General features: G+C 42.2%; 1 protein-coding gene across 14 annotated transcripts in view; it reads left to right on the top strand.

Annotated features, from left to right (window-relative positions):
• The window catches only part of cacna1bb (calcium channel, voltage-dependent, N type, alpha 1B subunit, b), a 105804-nt gene that overhangs the window by 52056 nt on the left and 34097 nt on the right, over positions 1 to 19651 (top strand). For 9 of the 14 annotated variants that reach the window (XM_035526984.1, XM_035526985.1, XM_035526981.1 and 6 more), the window contains 16 exons: positions 3875 to 3990; positions 4117 to 4206; positions 6080 to 6169; positions 7033 to 7251; positions 7637 to 7749; positions 8013 to 8125; positions 8454 to 8585; positions 10375 to 10447; positions 10602 to 10719; positions 11023 to 11090; positions 11341 to 11447; positions 14222 to 14284; positions 16776 to 17399; positions 17885 to 18066; positions 18302 to 18428; positions 18859 to 18988. In XM_035526984.1, coding sequence (XP_035382877.1) covers positions 3875 to 3990; positions 4117 to 4206; positions 6080 to 6169; positions 7033 to 7251; positions 7637 to 7749; positions 8013 to 8125; positions 8454 to 8585; positions 10375 to 10447; positions 10602 to 10719; positions 11023 to 11090; positions 11341 to 11447; positions 14222 to 14284; positions 16776 to 17399; positions 17885 to 18066; positions 18302 to 18428; positions 18859 to 18988 — 2365 coding nt within the window. The remainder of the gene's footprint in view (positions 1 to 3874; positions 3991 to 4116; positions 4207 to 6079; positions 6170 to 7032; positions 7252 to 7636; positions 7750 to 8012; positions 8126 to 8453; positions 8586 to 10374; positions 10448 to 10601; positions 10720 to 11022; positions 11091 to 11340; positions 11448 to 14221; positions 14285 to 16775; positions 17400 to 17884; positions 18067 to 18301; positions 18429 to 18858; positions 18989 to 19651) is intronic. The other 5 variants (XM_035526991.1, XM_035526990.1, XM_035526992.1 and 2 more) reach the window with 2 other exon arrangements.

The following is a 19651-nucleotide window of genomic DNA, read 5'->3' as shown; positions in this document are numbered from 1 at the left end:
CATTTTGTATGCATTTCAGTGCTGCTCATGGAAACACTTGCTGTGTCATATCCAGAGGACAGTGCATAATTTTTCGATTGTCTGAGCCATTGTGATACTTTTACATTAGATCTCATGTCTGTTTCGGACATTGTCTCACTTCTCACTGAAATTTACATTTAACAAATTAGAAACAAGTGGGTGCTATAAATATTTGAAATTTATACATTAACACCATGTCAAGATGATTTAACCGTTGGATACTTACTGTTGGGAATACTGAGGAAGGAATACTTTCTGTTCACCTTTTAACTGGGAATGTGAAATCATCTGCATCCAAATCCAGCTAAACTGCCACCAACATCCTTCAGATAAGATCATCTTCTCTTTTATTCCACTCCTTTTCACTCAGTGTTTTGGCTCCAAAAAGCCACTCCTGCCAGCCTGTTGCCGAATTCTCTGAAGTGAAGTGTCTTCCTCTGTTTCTAGCCACCATCTCCTGTATCTTCTCTAGCAGATGTTGGACTTGAGATCCTTCTCCCCATTTGCAGTTATCCAGAACATGGTATCACTCACACCCATGCACCAGCCACTTCAGGGGCTCTCCCTCACACTCGATGTACTCTTCAATGGGTTTCTCTCTTAACCTCCATGGCTGAACCATGGCTTGATCTATAGTTTGTCACTTTCTGACGTTTTCTCAAGAGGATTGCGGTAGAACCAGCCTGGAGTGGCAACCACTGTTAGTTGCCACCCATTTACGGTGTTCCTCTTGACCACGCATTGTACTGTTGTTCTGTATTCATCAACATCAAATGTGTTGGCACCCAGGATCAGGTTTCCTGCAGAGCTTCGGCCAGCCCACGATGCTCCAACAATCACCAGGCGCAAGTCAGCTGGACAGCATGCACCATCTTTAAAGGAGGGGCAAAATCAGTGAACATTTTGTGAACACAAAATAAACATTTGTGAACAGTGCAAGCAACTGATGTGTTCATCTGCAAAAACTCAAATCAGATGGTTATGTTCAGTTTGGTGATATGGCACCCGGAGATGATCCATGTACGTTACTCACTCAGCCGCCCAGATTTCACCTCTGCATCCTGCCTCTGGGCAGCAGGTGTTCTCTGGGCCCTCTCTTCCACCATCCTCTGCCACTTGTCCAGTTGCAAGGACACACTGGTATTGATTACAAATCGTTGACCATTTTGTTCTGCCACAATTTTGGCAATTTTAGATAACAACAGGGAAACCTGACTACTGTCGCCCTGTTTTGTTTTTTGATCTCAAGAACATGATACCTGTTCTGACATTTCCTCAGAAGCCATTGGAGGTCAGGCCACTTTTTCACAGGTTTCTCTAAGGCAATGAAATCAGATGAGGTCACTGAACTAAAAACCTCTGTCATATGTTTCCATATATGCTTGCGCAACAATTCCGGATGCTCCTCCAAAGCAATCCTGTAGATCCCTGGGAAGACTGAGTCCACAGGGATAACCAAAAGAAAGACATGAGGCCCAGGCAGGCGGTGACAGGCTGTGAATGATTTCGAGTCTGTCAAACATAGGAGTATTTTCCACAGCATAATGCCGCCACCAGCCAGGAATATCAGCCACGGTGATTTCCCATCCACGAGTCTCCCCTTCTGCTTTTGACAGCGAGCAGTATGCCTGCCAGTGTGAAACGCATCTGTGCCCAGAATGGTGTTGCCTACAGAACTCTTCCCACTTGCCTCTGTTCCGCCCAACTGTCTTACCCCCGATCAGAACAATTCTCAGCTTACGTTGATCCGTTCTTCCTGGAAAACAACTTTCATGTTCGTAAGTGTGTTTAAAGCAGGGTGTGTGTTAAACCAAATAAAACCTAATTGTTCCAGTATGTGAACCAAATCTGCTTGCAGAGCAAAATGCTGTATATTTTAGCTTTATATGTTTTTTTCAGCAGTTTTTTCATGTCTTACCTGTGACAATGGCTGGTAATGTAAAAACACCAGAGTCAAGCCAACAAAATGTAATCAGTCCTGTCAGGTCTGCGGAGAGGTGAAGAAAGAAAAGAACGAAAATGTATAATTCAGAAAAGTAAGATTGTTTACTTTTGCTGTGCAATACTTTTTTATTAATCATTTTATCTCCTTTGTGAACACAGTGGTGGAGCATTTCCTGTCTTTCACTCTAGTTTCAATAATTCACAGTAGTTACTGAATTTTAAGCCTTAATATTAATAACTAAATAATTAGCCTGAAGTTTCAAATTTTAAAAAAGAGGGTAAAGCATATTCAGAACACAGGCAGTTTGAAATTCATAAAAATCCCCAGACAACATGTACGATGTCTTACTTTCTATGATGTTTTGAAAGTAAAATGAAAGTGAAACTCATTTCGTGCACTGTGTTTTGCCAGTATTTACATTTAAAATTCACTTAGGATGACACTAACTTGTACTGCAGATGATTGATGATGATGATGTTGTAGTGGCTGTTTAGGAATAGTTTCATAAGAGAGTTTACATTGTAAATATCACAATGTGAATATCAATTAAGAGATTTAGACAATAAAATAAAATATGACACGAAATTAGAAGAAATACATTGTGTGTAGAAGCTATTAATGTAAAGCATTTTGTACTCAACATATTGCCTTGAGTTGTTCAAATTAGAACAGTGAATTTTAGGCTCTTGAAGCCAAAATTTAGAAGTATGAAGGTTTTTAATTGGAGCTGGTCTTTAGTCACTAATGATGCTCGGTTCTCCACTCTGTGTGAGCTCTCTTGCGGGAGGGAATCCCTGATTGCCTCATCCTTTTGCCGTCCCACCTTGATTAGAATGGCTTTATAGCACTCCGTTGCCTTTCCCAAGTCTTGAACACAGAGTCTCTAAGTTTTGGGGGTTTTTTTTCTTTCTTTTAGCCTCTGGCTCCTGATCAGTGGGAGTCGGAGAGATATAGTCCGAGGCGGAATTTTGATTAAAAGGAATAATGCAGTAGTGTTTTGCAAGAGCATGAAGATGAAGTAGATCTAAAGGTGGCAGGGTTATGTTTGATCCAAAATTCGTGTTATTGGAGTTATAATGTCAAATTAGGGAATCATGTTGCCTGGGAGACCTGGGAGAGGTTTTGTTCTGCTACTTTTTACCCATTGTGGCTTTTGCAGTGCTGCTGAGCTACTCTGGTCAGTTTCTCTTATTTATATGGGACACAACGGTATGTTTTAGTCATGTTTATTGTTCTATAGCTGTGGTTCTCAACTTAAATCTGAGGCACTTTATACAGTTTCAAGTACTCCCTGCAGAAAAAACTGCAGAAAGAGATTTTTCGTCTGTGTTTTAATTTCATCTGTAAATGTTAGAATTGCACACTTTTTCCTGCACCTTCATTGTCTGCAGGTGACATTTGCTTCCTCAGCAACCTCCACCTTTTTTTTGTCATGATCCCTTTGACTTCTTGGCTCTCCACCATTCACCCATTGTGTCAAAACACAACTAGGTGTTAAAAAAAAGGCCCTGGTGCTCATGGCCTGGTCATACACAGGTGTGTGAGCTTGCAGTAGCAGCACACATCACAGTAGGGCTTCTCCACAGCCCTGTTTGAAGGGAAAAGCCACTCTAGACTAGCAGGGGACAGCTAGACACCGGCCGAGTTGAGACAGGAAGACAGCTGAGCCAGAAGGCTCAAAGGTCTGCAGTCTGTTATGGCATGGAGACCCTGGGTATTATTGTATGACTGCTTAAATCCATTTGCTAAACGATTTCTGACATAAGACTCATTATTATGCAGTACAGAAAGTCTTCACAGTGATATGTTGTATCTGTGGCCATCATGTTTTTGTTAATGCAGACATTACTTTTTGTGTGCGTTTCTGGGTGGCTGTGTGCGCACGTATGTGTGAATGCGTGCTCTCAGAGAATTTGCCAAGGAGAGGGAACGTGTGGAAAAGAGACAGGAGTTCTTAAAGCTGCGCAGGCAACAGCAGATTGAGAGAGAGCTCACTGGCTACCTGGAGTGGATCTGTAAGGCAGGTCCGTGGAGATCCGGCTCTCTCACTTTCTCTCGTTTGCCTATTCCAGAGCTTCACTCTGTTCACACTGCTGTGTGTGTGGATGTGTGTGTGTGTATATATATATATGGTATGCTCCCTGCTACAGAGGAGGTGCTTCTGGCAGAAGAGGATCAGAATGCAGAGGAGAAATCTCCAATGGATGGTGCATGGTATAAGAGGAAACAAAACAACCCAGGTAAATAGAAGGCCAGGGCCCATGTAGCTGCTTTACCATAGAAGCCAGCATGCAGAGTATTACCTCTACCTCCGTTCATCATCACTTTTGCACTGTACAGGAGCAAAATCAATTTCTTTTATTAAATGTGGATGTATATTGATCCTTCCGCCTGGTGACACTAAAATGAAATGAATGAGGCTAAGAGATTAGCCGCTGAAAGTCTATAGTTTCAATATCTCATAATTTGGTTGCTTTCCTGTGCAGGTCTGCCAAAGTCTGCATGTCTTTGTGTCTAGGCACACATGAAATGCAAGCTTTTAAAAGAATCCTTTAATTTACAATGCTTGCACAAAGTTTGGACTCCCCCCATCTGAAAGTAATAAAAGTCACCATAGATGTACAGAAGACATGTATGGTGACTTTCATGGTCTCTACCCAGGCAACATGGTGGGTAGCATGTTTGTCTCCTAGCAATAGGGTCTCCAGTTCGCATGCCTATCTGGGAGGAGTTTCCAAGTTCTTCCCATGTATATGTGGGTTTCCTCCAGGATCTCCAGTTTCCTCCCACTGTCCAAAAAACATATGATGGCATAGGTGAATTGGCTTTCCTATAGGTGAACTGGCTATCTTAAATTGTCCCCTCAGTTGACTGTTGTAGTCATTCTGAAGTAAATGTCTGTAGGTGAGAGTGTGTGTAACTCCAGTGTGCGACTGGTGGTGTTGATTGTATTGCATCCTTGGCTTCCTCAAAAGGCACTATAGAAATGCAACTTTACTCATTCATCCATTGTCTAAATTCTTTGCCATTCCTTTTTATTAATTTTTTCATCCTCTTTCTCTCTCCCTCTCTCTCTTTTGCATGAAATCGCTCTTCTTGAAATGTGGTGTGGTCTTTTGCCAGCACATTCACTGCCTTGTCTTTAACGTATTGCTCCCGGTTGCTCTGCCTCATCAAGGCCCATAATCTCTGTCAATTACACCTGGCATGGATGCCAGAAGTAATTACAGGGATTAAGACAACAGGGTTAATTAGATTAAGCATCTCCCTCTGTTTCTCTCTGTCTTACAAACACACACACACACACACACACACACACACACACATTTCACAGGGGAGAACACTGGAGCATTCTGGTTAGGCTCATGCAGTACTGGTCCTGTATAGTGAGTTGCTTAGAAAGCTGAAATACAGAAAAGCGCACAGGAGCTCTAAATGTGGACCCACTGTAGTAGTCGTCGTCTTTGCCCCATAGCTACGCAATGTGTGAATTATGGCTGTGAGCAGCAGAAATTCTTGGCCAGTTACTTCACTAGCCTATAAGAGACTCGGCTCTGGTTTTCATGCTGTGAGATGTAAAAACCTGATTAAAAACATGATTGACTGATACATCTCAAAGACTGCAATTAGCTAGCTGCAGTTGTTACCAATGGGAAACATAAAACCTAAGAGTTGCAGTCAGCATTTCCTGAGTGCCTGGCTTATGGCTCAGTCTAATGAATGACTTGCAATGTGCACACATCCATCTCAGTAGCTGCAGACTCGTGCTGCTTGCTGTATGTAAAAGGCGGTGGGCTATGAACAATCAGGCATCTTATACTGAATGATGACATTGCCACCAGTGTCAGTCCTTAACAGAGTAATCATCAGGTGCATTGTTTCTGCCGCTGATCATGATCCATTGAACTTTAGGTCTTTGATGTTTTGTTTTATGAGTTATTCTCATATATGTGTATATGAGAGATTCTCATATATATATATATATATATATATATATATATATATATATATATATATATATATATATATATATATACACTCACATTAAGTGCAATGTCAGAGAGATGTGGATGGTTTCTCTCACATCTTACCTGTCGACTGCTGTGTGTATAGTGTTGAAAAGGGCCAAGACCAAGAAAGGGAAGAATGACCTCATAAGTGCTGAGGAGGCAGAGGACCCCTTCCCAGACATTTCCTCCGTTGGTAAGACCTGGCCTGTGATATCTCACTGCTATAAATGGATCCCTGCAACACACAAAGATAAAAGACACACAGTGGTTTTCAGGCACTGCAGTGTTATTCTACAATGTTATACTATTTCCTTTAAAGTTGTCAGAAAGAGCTGTCCCTTATTATATGGATGCATAGTGAAGAAAGTAATCTGAGGTGTGTAAAAGGAATGTTTCAAGAAATTTGTACGTGTTTATATATTTTTACATAAATATAAGAAACAGTATGGTTTACAAGCTGTGTTACAAAGTGCTTCTGATGTGCTAGGAGGTGCTTATATATTCCTAGATAGATGTTGCATTTTAAAAGCTCAACTGTAACTTTAGCTGTAAAATGCGTCACGTATTATGGCCATTATTTCTGGTGGCTGAAGCAGAGTGGAGTCATCATTGAGAGTTATTGTTAGTTCGTTGTGATAACACTTCAACTTGAAACCCTTCATGCTGACCCAGAGTAGTAGGTTGCCCTTGAGGGCTCTCTGTCAGACTTAAGAGCCTGATGTAATTGTATCTTCCTCTCTCCTTTAATTTCGCCAGCTTTTGTGTTGGTTATTAGGGGCACACAAAGTGGCTTTTAGTTCTACTTTTTCTGTGCAGGGATACAATTCCTTGGCTTGAAGGATGACTAACGCAAGCTTCTGGAGCAGGAGTTGACTTCCCGCCCAAAAAACCCTCAATAATAATAATAATAATGCTTAGTCACTGTCTACGTGAAGAATTAATACTACATTTGCTAATTCTATTGATCTGTGAGCAGCTTCGCATTTTCTTGTGGTTGGTCAACCTTGAGAGAAAGCACTCTGGCTGATGCCTTGCCTTCATTCTGATAAACCACAGCCCCTCCTGGGTCGCCGTTCGCCCGGGCCAGCTTGAAGAGCACCCAGAACGGCAGCTCCTCGTACTTCCGGCGGAAGGAGAAGAGGGTACGCTTCTTCATACGCCGCCTGGTGAAGGCACAGAGCTCCTACTGGATCATTTTGTTCCTGGTGGGCCTGAACACGCTGTGTGTGGCCATCGTCCACTATGACCAGCCTGAGTGGCTCACCCAGGCGCTGTGTACGTACCTCGGCCTGAGCACGTGCGCTCCTGTAGGACTGAACAGAATCATATTATTGCCCCATGCAATGAAAATTATTCATAGTTATTATTGTCTGTTTGGATTTGGTCATGTATGTAATGGATGAATTGGAGTCATTGTTATGCTAAACATAAAAAAATATATATTTTGAAAAAATATTTAATGTAAATGTCAATGTGCATATTTGTCTGACTAACACAAAAGTGCACATTCACTTTTAAATGAAAAAATATTTTATGTAAATGTCAATGTGTATATATTTGTCTGACTAAGACATAAAGTGTACATTATTATGGATAATAGCAAATTTAGCTGTACTAATCTGGTATTGCCTTATCGCGATGTGTGTGTCTAATGCATTAGATCTGGCGGAGTTTGTCTTCTTGGGCCTGTTCCTCTCTGAGATGACTCTGAAAATGTACGGCCTGGGGCCCAGGAATTACTTTCATTCCTCATTCAACTGCTTTGACTTTGGGGTGAGTCACAGCGGGATGAGTAAGAGGAGCCCAGGGGACCAGCACACTCGCCGCCATTAGCAGCCATTACGATGCTTACTGGAGAGCCGTCCGCATGCTCTAGCTAAAAGAGACTTCTGTTTACTCCTGTTCATTTAGCTTTGTATTTATCCTCTATATTCAGTCTTGCTCTCCGTTTCCGCGCCCTCTTAAGTCCCTGTTAAAAGTGCTGCTACTCTACCCAATGTGTAAGTGATTAACGCCATGTCCACTGGCGTGCTCAGGTCATCGTGGGCAGCATCTTTGAGGTGGTGTGGGCAGCCATCCAGCCAGGAGCCTCGTTCGGGATCAGTGTTTTGAGAGCCCTGCGCTTGCTGCGAATCTTTAAAGTTACCAAGTGCGTAGACCCTTTCAGTGCACACACACACAAACACATGACCTCACACGAGTAAGTACTGGCATTTATCTTTCATTCACCAGAGCTTATGTCATAGGTAACATCAGTTTTGTATTCCTCAGAAGAAGGATGTCATCACGATGTTAAGTCATTTTCATTTCCTACTGCAAGATTTTAGGAACATTTTATTTTTGACCTGAAATAAAACAGTGCTAGACTCTTCACAGCCTTTTATACTCTATGAGCAAGGAAAATCAGGTTAGTATTGAATTGTTTACAAGCTTTCCTGTATGTCCAGTAAGATCTTAAGAACCCCATCTGTGCCTAGGTATTGGAACTCTCTGAGGAACCTGGTGGTGTCCCTGCTGAACTCCATGAAGTCCATCATAAGTTTGCTTTTCCTCCTCTTCCTCTTCATTGTTGTCTTTGCTCTGCTGGGCATGCAGCTCTTTGGAGGACAGTGAGTGGACCCTGTACCTAATCCCTGTACCTAATTCTCTCTGATGAAGATGCTTTGACAAATACCTTGATTTCCAGCCAGTTTTCCCTCTGCTCCGGTGTCCATTTGTTCTCACACCTCTAGTTCTTGCCCTCTGAGTGTATTATAAAGCCATAATGATCAGCGTCTAAAATAGCTTCACAAGGCTCGAGTAAAGTCTCCTCTCCGGCACTCCAGAACAAAGCTCGGCTGAACCCTGCCCACTTCTTTTCCCATGCTGAGAATGCTCCAAGGATGTGCCATCGGGAGATGCTTTTCATAGTCGCAGCAGGGACTGTTCCTGTAGTGAAGCTTTGATAGCAGCTTGTATACTGCATTTATGCCCCATGGAGCTGACTGCAGATCAGTTTTCTTAGTTAATCCGTGGCCCCTTTGCTCAGTTTGATTCATCTTCTGCAGGTCTGAAGTCAGAGAGGCACCATATGGTAGGCAGAACTGCCTTATCAGTAACTGATGAGACCCAGTCACAACATTGTGCTTAATTGTCCAGTGTCATTTGGATAATGGACTGGGAGTCTCCTGCTGTCTACAGCATGTCATGCTGGCAGATTGGGAAAATGAAGTTTCAGTTGTTGAACTGAAATGCTGCAGAGAGCACTCAAAGGGACCTGTCTTTCTGTAGACCCAGCGAGAGTGATTGTTTGCACTTGTTACTTTTTGGTAGACAGCATGTCTCCTTGTGGCTTTTCAACTGAACTCACCATTTCCATGGTTTTCGTTAGTGTGCTTTATGTATTTGTTTCTTTCAAAGGCCATTCCCAATCATACATATCATATCCCTACCCATTCCCCCCTCTCCTCCCTAATCCCGCCTATGTCCTTCCACAAACATTTGTGAGGGAGAAGAGATAGAGCTTGACAGCAGGGATTTCGATTTCCTCGCTCCAGGACTTACTGAGCTGATTATACAATGTGCCTGCCTGTTTTAATGAAGGGCGCCGCACTGGCTGGATAAATAAAGCTCTGACTCAGACCCTCTCCGTCTCTCCCAGTTTTCCTCTCCCTCCGTGTTTGTCACTGTGACCCACTCCTCTTCTGCTGTACCTAACTGAAATCACGGAAGTGATACGGCTGAGCTTTCTGGAGCAGATCTCTTGCACAGTAAACGGTGTCTATGTGTCTAGCATGGAGCTAACAAGATGACACCCTCAACATGGGATGAGCATTTGGGATGGGCAGAAGTCGATTTGCTGGAATCCCCCTAAGGAAACGCGGCTGCCATTCAGGAAACGCTGCTTTTTTGCAGCCCTTCCAAGTCAGTGTCGGTAGCGTGAAAGAGGATGTGCAGCACTCATAACTCAGCAGTGACTGGGTCCTTGGACTTTCACTTATGCTGCAGAGTCTACGGCACACAGAGGTCTTTGCGCATCATCTCACCTGTCTGTGTTTGCTGGGATTAAGTGAAGGCTCCCATAATGCCTTTGGAATTAGTATGCTTTGACTGGGCTGGATTAGGGGTGTAAATCCTGGAGTTATTTGGGAGGATAATAGATTATTTGTAAACACTGTTGTGGTCTAACCAGAAACAGTGAAAGACAGAGCAGAGAGAGAGCAGATATGTAATATGTTTGTAATAATTTTTCAAAAAAATATTTTACGCTTTGCAGAATCTGTTCTTCTAAATCATTGTATTATTCAAAAAGTAAAAGCACAGATTTATACATTTTATAACATCTTGATACTGTTCACACAGGATGTGTGTTATTCTGAGCAAAAGTGAGACTTGCTGCTGTTTTCTTTTTCCATCAAGATTTAACTTTGACAAAGAAACACCCACAACAAACTTTGACAACTTCCCTGCTGCCATAATGACAGTCTTCCAGGTATGCCCTTTATCACCCTGCTTTGTGAATCTTATTAAAAAATTTTAAATGAATAGCATTTAATACATTTAACAGAGTTGATTACTTCTGTACTGTGTGTGTGTGTGTGTGTGTGTGTGTGTGTGTGTGTGTGTGTGTGTGTGTGTGTCTGCAGATTTTGACAGGTGAGGATTGGAATGCTGTGATGTATCATGGGATTGAGTCTCAGGGGGGTGTCAAGCGAGGCATGTTCTCCTCCATCTACTTCATTGTGCTCACTCTCTTTGGAAACTGTATCCTCATTCCTTATTCCCAGGACCAGGGAGACTTTGTTCTGTCCGATTCAGAGAGCTAATCAAATCTAATCTAATTAAATGCACTATATATATATATATATATATATATATATATATATATATATATATATATATATATATATATATATATATATATATATATATATATATATATATATATATATGAGTATCCTCATTGCCAGGACCAAGACAGTTCTATTATGTCTGATTCAGAGATCTTATCTAATCCAATCAAATACAGGATCAATGCAGATGCTTCTTTAACCGCAGCTGAACCAGACACTCTTCTTAATGTATTCTTGGCTATCGCTGTCGATAATCTTGCCAATGCACAGGAGCTGACAAAGGTAGGTTAATCAGTCATATTAGCTGCATGCTTTATGCTTTTATCTATCTTTTGCGCTGGGTGATTGTTTCATCAAATGCAGTATCCCCTCAGATATTTTGAGTTACAGTGAACGATACTGACGAGGCTGTGATGCTCCTGGACCTTAACTACAGAGCATCACTTTCGTCCCTTTGTTCTAATCCACTGGCGGTCTCGTCCAAATGTAAGCAACATGCACTCATCTATGAACCTGTTCCTGTGACCTCCAGGATGAGGAGGAGCAGGAGGAAGCAGCCAAAAAGTGCCTGGCCCTGCAGAAAGCCATGGAGGTGAAGGAGGTCAGCCCTGGGTCTGCAGCCAACATCTCCATCGCCGCGTAAGTGCGGGGCCACCCGGTCACGTTTATATTAGCCTGTCTCTTCAGTTTTACACTCCTGCTGCTTTTATACCGGTCTGAAGTGTGTACAGTTATTGTGTGTACGCAAAGCGCTTTTGTACTGCAGTGTGCTTTTCCCAGTCCATTCTGATTTCCTTGCTTCTGCATTCTTTTGTCGATCTTGAAAGTGTTGGCAGTGCCGTCAGTGAACAGACGGTCACATGTGAAGCCTTGTCACACGTCGCCATTACTGGAGCTCTCAAATTCTCTTTTGTTTATTTTGTCACTTTGTGACTGACTGTTAGTTTGTGACATTGCTTTTCACCAGTTTTATGATTGTAAACTACATTAATATTCAGAACTGAACAGTACTATTATAGCCTACTGTTATGAGTCAAAGTTTGTGAACCCTTTGGAATTATCTGGATTTTAGCATTAATATCTTCTAAAATGTTAGTGGTTTATATATATATATATATATATATATATATATATATATATATATATATATATATTAAAAAAAAGCCCTCACTTTGTTATTCAGGGTCCATAATGTTCATTGTGGAAACATACTCACAGAGGAAACATACTCTGGCAGCTAAATTAGCTTGCTAGCTAATAGCATATTCAAGAAAGGGAGAATCATGTGGCATGTTAATGGTAGCATTTACTTTTTGAACTGAGACTTATTGTAAGTACATGTAGTCAATGTACACCTGGGCCCATAGTCTTGTAGAATATAATAGTTAACTAGTTAAATCTGTGCCCACATGAAGTTTGAAGCAGGTCTAGGTATGGCAATTACTGTGGACAATCAGGGTTCCAGCTCAAAACACCCCAAGGTGTCAGGTTATTTCAGTTTATTTCGGCTGCCAAATTAACGTTTGTCTGCTCTGCACTACATCGTTGAGTTCCTTAATAGTTTTCAAGTCAGTATGCATTCAACTGAAGGATACTGCTAGACTCAGGTAAACGCAATTAACAGCAAATGATTAGCCCGTGGAAAAAGAGGTTCATCCTATTAGAGTGGCTTAACAGGTAAGGAAGTCATCAGTAAAAGCAGAATTATAAAATAAATATGGCAATAAATTAAAAGTAATTAGTCATTTAGAATAAAAAAACATATTTACATTAAAAATGTGAATTAAACAATATAGCATTATAATTCAGCATAATTTTATTAATTAAAGTATATTTTCTGTGGGTTCCAGTTGTTGTTACATTTGAATGCTAATGACATTACATTAATGATGTAACTCTTGCCCTTTGTTGCTATGCCTGCAGTGAAGAGAAGACAATAAATAAAAGAGGGAGGAGCTATTTTAGAATAAATGCATAAATACATTTTAAATGTGACTACATTAGGGAATTAATAAATGTAGTTTCAGTCTTGATTTTTGAAAATGTTTAGTATTTTTACAGTTCAAATTACTAGTGTGGTATGTGTGTTTGCTGTGTGTGTTTTTCAATTTGGAAAGTGTTTAATATCTAGGAGCGGGTCACTGATACACATGGTACTGATAAGCACACTAAACACACATGCTATGTAAGTAGGGCCACTCAAACAGTTTTCTTTTCTAATACAAAGCGACGTGTACATGGAAAGTCAGGGACAGGTGTGTCTAGATTAAAATGACCAGATGACCTCCGAGTTTTGTGAAATCACACACACATTCACAGTCTGTTTAAGAGGACTTCTAAGGATGTGCAGGCCTCTTTTACATGTGAAGGTAACTGCGTGCTTTGCATGTGGTGTTATCCTTGGAGAAAACTAAACACTGCTCACCAAATCCAAAACATCATTTAATCTGTGAACCATAGTGGAGGAATCCAACCAGAACATTCTAGCAGAATATCAGGGTGTCTGTCTAAACTACAGTAAAAACATTAACCCATACAAGAGACGATCAGCAGCAGGATGGACCAAATTAAAAACTAAACTAAACCTACATTCTGTGCAGTTTTTTAAACAATACTTTGTTTATTATACTTTGTTTATTTGTTATTATTTGTGTTTATTTATCATTAATTTATCAATTTAAAATGGCTTATTATGACATAGTTGAAAACTGTCATATTTGGAGTGATCCATGCAAAAACAAGATAATTCCAAAGTTTTAAACATTTTCTTCACAACTTTATGGTTTGTTGATTTCTGTTTTGTTGCTGTTTGTGTTTGAATACCCGTGTTTCTGTGTTTTGTACAAGTCTATGTACAGTAACTCCTTTGATCAGTGAATAACTTGACATTGATCAAAATAAATGATAAATAGCAATACATTTGTCCCCTATAAAAATTAACTGCATTAGTTATATAATAACTGCAAATAGGTCTTTATTCTAATATACTGCACTCGGTATGTTTATTTCAGGATGCTGTGTGTTTTTTTTTGTCTTTTTGCCATCTAATGTAGAATTAGTGTTTTCTTGAATTGTGTTATCTTTGATCTGATAAGTCCGATGTTTTAGGTAACACTATAGTGGAGGATTCATATAAATTAAATTGGAAATTGTTTTAATCATATTGGCAATATACCTGTAATTAAATAAGCACACAGCTATTGTGCACCTAAAACGTCTACTTTTAAAGAAGTGTGACCGATCTGTGTGTTTTGTGTGAGATGTGTAGGGGACAGGTGGCCAGACAAGGAGATGGACGTTGCTCAGGGGAAGTCCCTCTGACAGCCCTCTCTACCCAACCGCACGTTTCTGTTGTTTTTGGCTGTTTTTGTCTCATTCTCTATTCTTTTGTTTTGTGTGTTTTGCATGTGCAGTTTTGTAAAGCAAAATCGAGACGTGCTCTCTCGCAGCTCTTCCGTCTGCAGCGCACACTCACCGTGAGTTCTGCTCTCACTTACAATATTCTCCTCTCCCCTCTCCTTTTAATCAGTGCCATCCCTGCAACACTCTTTAAACCTATTCAATCTAGCCATTGCTTTTGAATTCAGTTACGCTGTAAATGATGCTGTTACAATGACTTCAGTGAATGTGTGATGTTGAGAAAATGATACCATACAAAAATGATATCATACGTAGCTATACTGATGCAGAAAGCATGCATTCGCTGTCTTGTCAGCTATCATACGTAGCTATACTGCTGTAGAACATTCAGAGGTGTCTCCTGCCATGATGAATTATGTATTTGACAGCTCTGAGAAACATACCCTTTTGTTTTCCATACAAGTGAGTAACATTTTCAATATGAATGAAGGCTAAGTTAGACAGAGTAGTCTGGGTATTCGTCTTGCAGGCTTCAACGACTGGATCCGTTGTGTGTGTGTCTGTGTGTGTGTGTGTGTGTGTGTGTGTGTGTGTGTGTGTGTGTGTGTGTGTGTGCGTGTGTGCACATGCGTGGTTGTACGGTTGTGGTTTTGTCAGACTTTCTGTTGCTTAGTATGAGATACAATCCATGTTTTACTGAAATCCCAAATGAATAGTGTTCATTTGCATAGACCATCTAATAAGTCGCATGTGGAGTTAGCAGGTTATTTACAAAGAAAACGTTTGTGAATGACATGCTCAAAGACAATATTTATATCTGGCTTTGGTATGTGCTAAATGTTGAATTAGCATCTCAAAAATGCTGAGTTAGGATCTCAAAGAAATATACCGAAAATGTAAACTGAAACTAAAATGAGATTTGAGACTTAAGAATAGGTGTTAGTTGAACAGACAAGTAAGTGTATTTAAGAGGTACGGGACGCAATCAAAGAAATCAGTCATGTCAGTTCTATGGTTAAAACAAAATAAAAACAAGGAAGAGAAGATGTCTCAGAAAAAGAAAAGAAGCAAAGCTTAAAAAAAACAGAAATCTATATGTATCGTCATTATTTTGACGTCATGCGACATGTTGTAATGTATTTGTTCTTTCTAGTATTCTCCTTCTTGTCATAATGACAGCAGTTGCAAAACACGCAAAATTGTAGTTCCTGCTCTCCGGTCGTGTTGATTTACCCATGCAATCTCCAGTCTCAGAAATTAAGTTTGCAAATGCATGCACAAATCTTTAGTGAATCAGGGCCATAGTGTGCAAATTTAAGTATACCTCAGTGTGTGCAATGCAAGTCTGCATATCAGTGTTTTGTCTTTCTGTCAGTTGGGCAGCTGTCTGTTTCTCTGTGTAGAAATGTGCTCTGTTTTCTCTTTTGCTTTTAGGGTTTTTCTTTTATTTTTCTTTCACTCCCTCTCTCTCTCCTCAATCGTGTATTGTAACCATGTGTGTCCTGTCTTTAACATGTCTGATGTTCTTTGCTGTGTGATTCTTGGTGCTGCTCACAGGAATTTTTCCTTCGCCCCTGCCTATCGCATTGTGAGGTATAGTTACCACCTATGAATTACGCAGAAGGTCACAATAGAATATGCATACCTTCAACCCAACACCACCACCCTCATTTACATGCTGCATTTAAATTTGAGTAGCTAATAGAACATCTCATGTCTTGAATGACAAGATTTTATTATGTGTCATCATCTCAGTATGGAAATCGAGGGGATAAAATCCTTTCCATTTTCCTGCATCTAGAATACTATTGGTTTGTATACACTTCAGTATTTATAAAGAAAAGTGCAGACTTTCCCTCCATATTCATAATCAACGTGACCAGAAGCTGCCCTCGCTGCATCAGAACTGGCCAGAACCTGCCCTCGCTGCATGTTGCTGAAGGTTCATTGGGGGGGGGAGGGGTCTTGCCTCTGGGGCAGCAGTTAGGTTATATGTGAATCCTGTGTGTGTGATGGAGAGCACCTTTCAGACAGCAGATTTCATGAAGGGCCAATGGGGATTAAAGCCCAATAGCGCAGCAGTGAAGCAGCAGCTGCTGCCCAGCGTCTTCTACCACATCAGCAGCACTCCTCTGAGCGTTGATGAGCTAGCAGCTCCCAGACACTCCTAAGGCCAGGGCCTGGCACCTTGGTTCAGCAGCAAGACTTACAGCGGCAGGAACGGAAAAAGAGTCATTGCACCAAATTTGTATGATGGGGCCATGAGAACCAGTTTGTTGTCTTTTTCAAGTTTGGTTTATTTGTCACATACATAGTCATACACAGTACAACACGCAGTGAAATGGTGGAACACGCAGTGAAATGGTTTTTCTTTTAGGCATTCCCCCGTTTTCATTTTTAACCTACATACATCACCCGAGCTCATTATTCTTGTTCGGGACTGCATCATGCCCTGTTGGTCATTGTTACTGCCATGATGCGGTACATAAGTATGGATGGTAAAAGATGGTCTTCCTGTGGATATAAGAGTCGTCTCCTCCGCTGCTGGTGTTTTGCGGACCATCCTTCCTTCCTGACGTCTTCTCGTTTTATCCCGTGCATCTCCAGCAGGGAGCAGCAGCGTTCTCTTCAGAAGATGTCCGTGTGGGAGCAGCGCACCACGCAGCTGCGTCGCCACAACCTGCGCGGCAGCAACGAGGCGCTCTACAACGAACTAGAGCCCGAGGAGCGGCTACGTGTTTCCTCCGCCCTGCACCTGCGGCCCGACATGAAGGCCCACCACGACCGCCCCCTGCTGGTGGAGCAGCGTGACGCCACCGCCCATGACGACAAACCCCACCCCGCAGAGGACTGCACGGGGGGTGGAAATGGGGGTGTGGCAGAGGAGCACCTGCGGAAGCACCACCGCTGCAGAGGGGAGAGCAGCGAGTCAAGTGAGGGCCGGCACCATCGGCGCCACGGGCGTGGCCGTGAGCACCACCGTGCGGCCAGGTCCCCAGAAGAGGGCTCCGAGGACAGGGAGCACCGGCACCACCACTCACACAGAGCCAGAGACGCCAACGGCTATGGCTCCATTGGTAATGGAGCTAAAGGGGAGCCCAGGCCGCGGGGGCCCAGGGAGGCCGAGGGAACCGCCGAGGAGAGGAGGAGACGCAGACCTCGCGTCAAAGCCCAGTCCACACTGGACACAGAGGACTTCAGGGAGAATGGAGAGGGAGGCATGCATCACAGGTCAGGCATGAGCTCACCTTAATCTGCAGGCTGCCTTCACATGCACCTATTTCACTCCTCTGTGGATGCTGATTGGTCACTTGAGGCATTTGGAGGTCAATAATTTCTCAGTAAGGGAATATACTATGATCTGTATCTGTATAATCTGTATCTGAATCTGTATAATGGACATTCCCAAAGAATTTCCATTTTACCTCATCTCACTTACCATTCATTTTAACACTAAATTGGCTACCACTGAATCAGCATTCTAAATAAATGCTATTATTAATTATGCCATTAACACCATTAACGCCATATTATTTCTTTGATCAGTAGCTGCGCAACGAAGAATAACAAACAGTCAGTTGGTCTTCTAAACCATCATCATCATCCTTTATTGTATGGCAGGTTTTAATCGATGCATTTGTGTATCTTGTATGGTTTTTTCCCAGTATGTTTGCCCTCTGCGTTTCCTTTAGCATATGGCTATTTTTTATGGACAGGGCGACCAATGCAGAAGGCGATGGCTTGGATACTAGCCCTACATCATCTCCTACAAACCCGCAGGACGTGGCGAGGCAAGAGGACTCTGACAACCTGAAGAACAGCACCAGGGCCGGCTCGAGCGCAGTCAGCATCCCAGTTACTGTCGCTGCCCTCCCAGGAGACACAACCATCATTCCCGGTCAGTAGTCCCAGAGTCTTCAGCGCGAATCCATTTTTACCGCAAGATCACAGTGTGTTGACTAGAAAAGCACTGCCCTTTAAACTGAAGGCCAGGTTCACGTTGCCCGAAGAAGTAAAAGTCGTTCCGCGGGATCGGCTGTGCTTGAAGGTTTTTTGCGAGTCTCTTAAATTCCTGCTTTGTGTTTGCACTCCATTTCCACTTGCTGACTATAATAAGCATGTGTTCTTGGCAGTAACTAACGTAGACGGCGATAGCCTGCTCCTGAATGATGAGAAGAAAGATCTGGATGGGCTAAATCAGAACGCGCCCAAACAGATCCTACCCTACAGCTCCATGTTTGTGTTTGGCCAGTCCAACCCGTGAGTATGGCTAACACATGTGGCCTAAATCTGTCCTTAAAAAGAAAGTTCATCTCCCTTCCCCCAGGTATGGAAGTAAGCACATGTGACAGGGGACAGCTTATGGCAGAGATGCCAGGCTGAGGTCTTGGAAGGCACCAGTAAGGCTAAACCATGCATTGCGTTTTCCTGCTCCTGCACCTCCTGATTCAAATCATCAGCTAATTATCAAGCCCTTTATTGTGTGGAATCAAGTGTGAAGGTGAAAGGAAAGCTGAAATTGGAGCCGAAACTAAACACTTCTGACTTAGAGGCCCACAAGCACTTCATCGTTGCTTTGCTTTCTGCTTTGTTCTGATTTGTTAATAGCAGGAGGCTGAGTTGTTACTGTATTCTGCTCTTATTCTGGTGTGTGTGTGCGTGCGTGCATGCGTGCGTGTGCTGTTTGCAGCGTGCGGAGGCTGTGTCACTATGTGGTGAACCTGCGTTATTTTGAGATGTGCATTCTCATGGTCATTACTATGAGCAGCATCGCACTGGCTGCAGAAGACCCAGTGCAAGCTCATGCACCCTGGAACAATGTGAGCCCTACACACACACACACACACACACACCCACACAGATATGCAGAGTGCATAGCACAGGTCAAGGACCAATCATTGTGTCATCTTGATAGCTACCAGCTATTTAAACAAGATTGAATTAAAGCATCAGGTGACTGGGGTTTTCACATTTCACAAAAGTGCCTTTTACATAAATCAGCAGCGTAGCTGCAGGGTGGAGTGGGGAAGACCTGGTCTCTGCTGTCTCCCAGAGCTCTCTCATATTCTTTGTTTTGGCTTGAATGCATCTTCGAGAAAGACTGAGCGTGCACTTAGATAGCGGCGGGCTGCTTGGTGACCCTATGATTTCACTCAGCCACAAGCAGTGAGCTTATTTACAGGCGAATTAGGGAGATGGCGAGTAAACATGCCTTTTAACACTGCTTGAATTGGGCTGTCCCAGTTTACGACTGACCGGCTGATTCAGTAAGCTTTATTATCCTGTCAGATGGATGTCAGTTCTCTGAAAATTCATTCACTGGTGTAATGACTGAGCTTCTTCAGTATATTTCATTTATGACTTTAGAACAAAAGCACTGTAAGCTTTCTGCTTTTGGAGCTCACTTGAAAAGTGGAGGAGTGTACTTTTGTGAATCCTGACAGTGGGACTCAGCAATGGTCCTGCGTGTTGACTTTCCTATC

This window comes from Electrophorus electricus, chromosome 6, assembly GCF_013358815.1.
Source record: "Electrophorus electricus isolate fEleEle1 chromosome 6, fEleEle1.pri, whole genome shotgun sequence".
NCBI lineage: Eukaryota > Metazoa > Chordata > Actinopteri > Gymnotiformes > Gymnotidae > Electrophorus > Electrophorus electricus.
The sequence above is the reverse complement of the archived record's forward strand: the minus strand, read 5'-3'. Positions and strand labels throughout refer to the sequence as shown.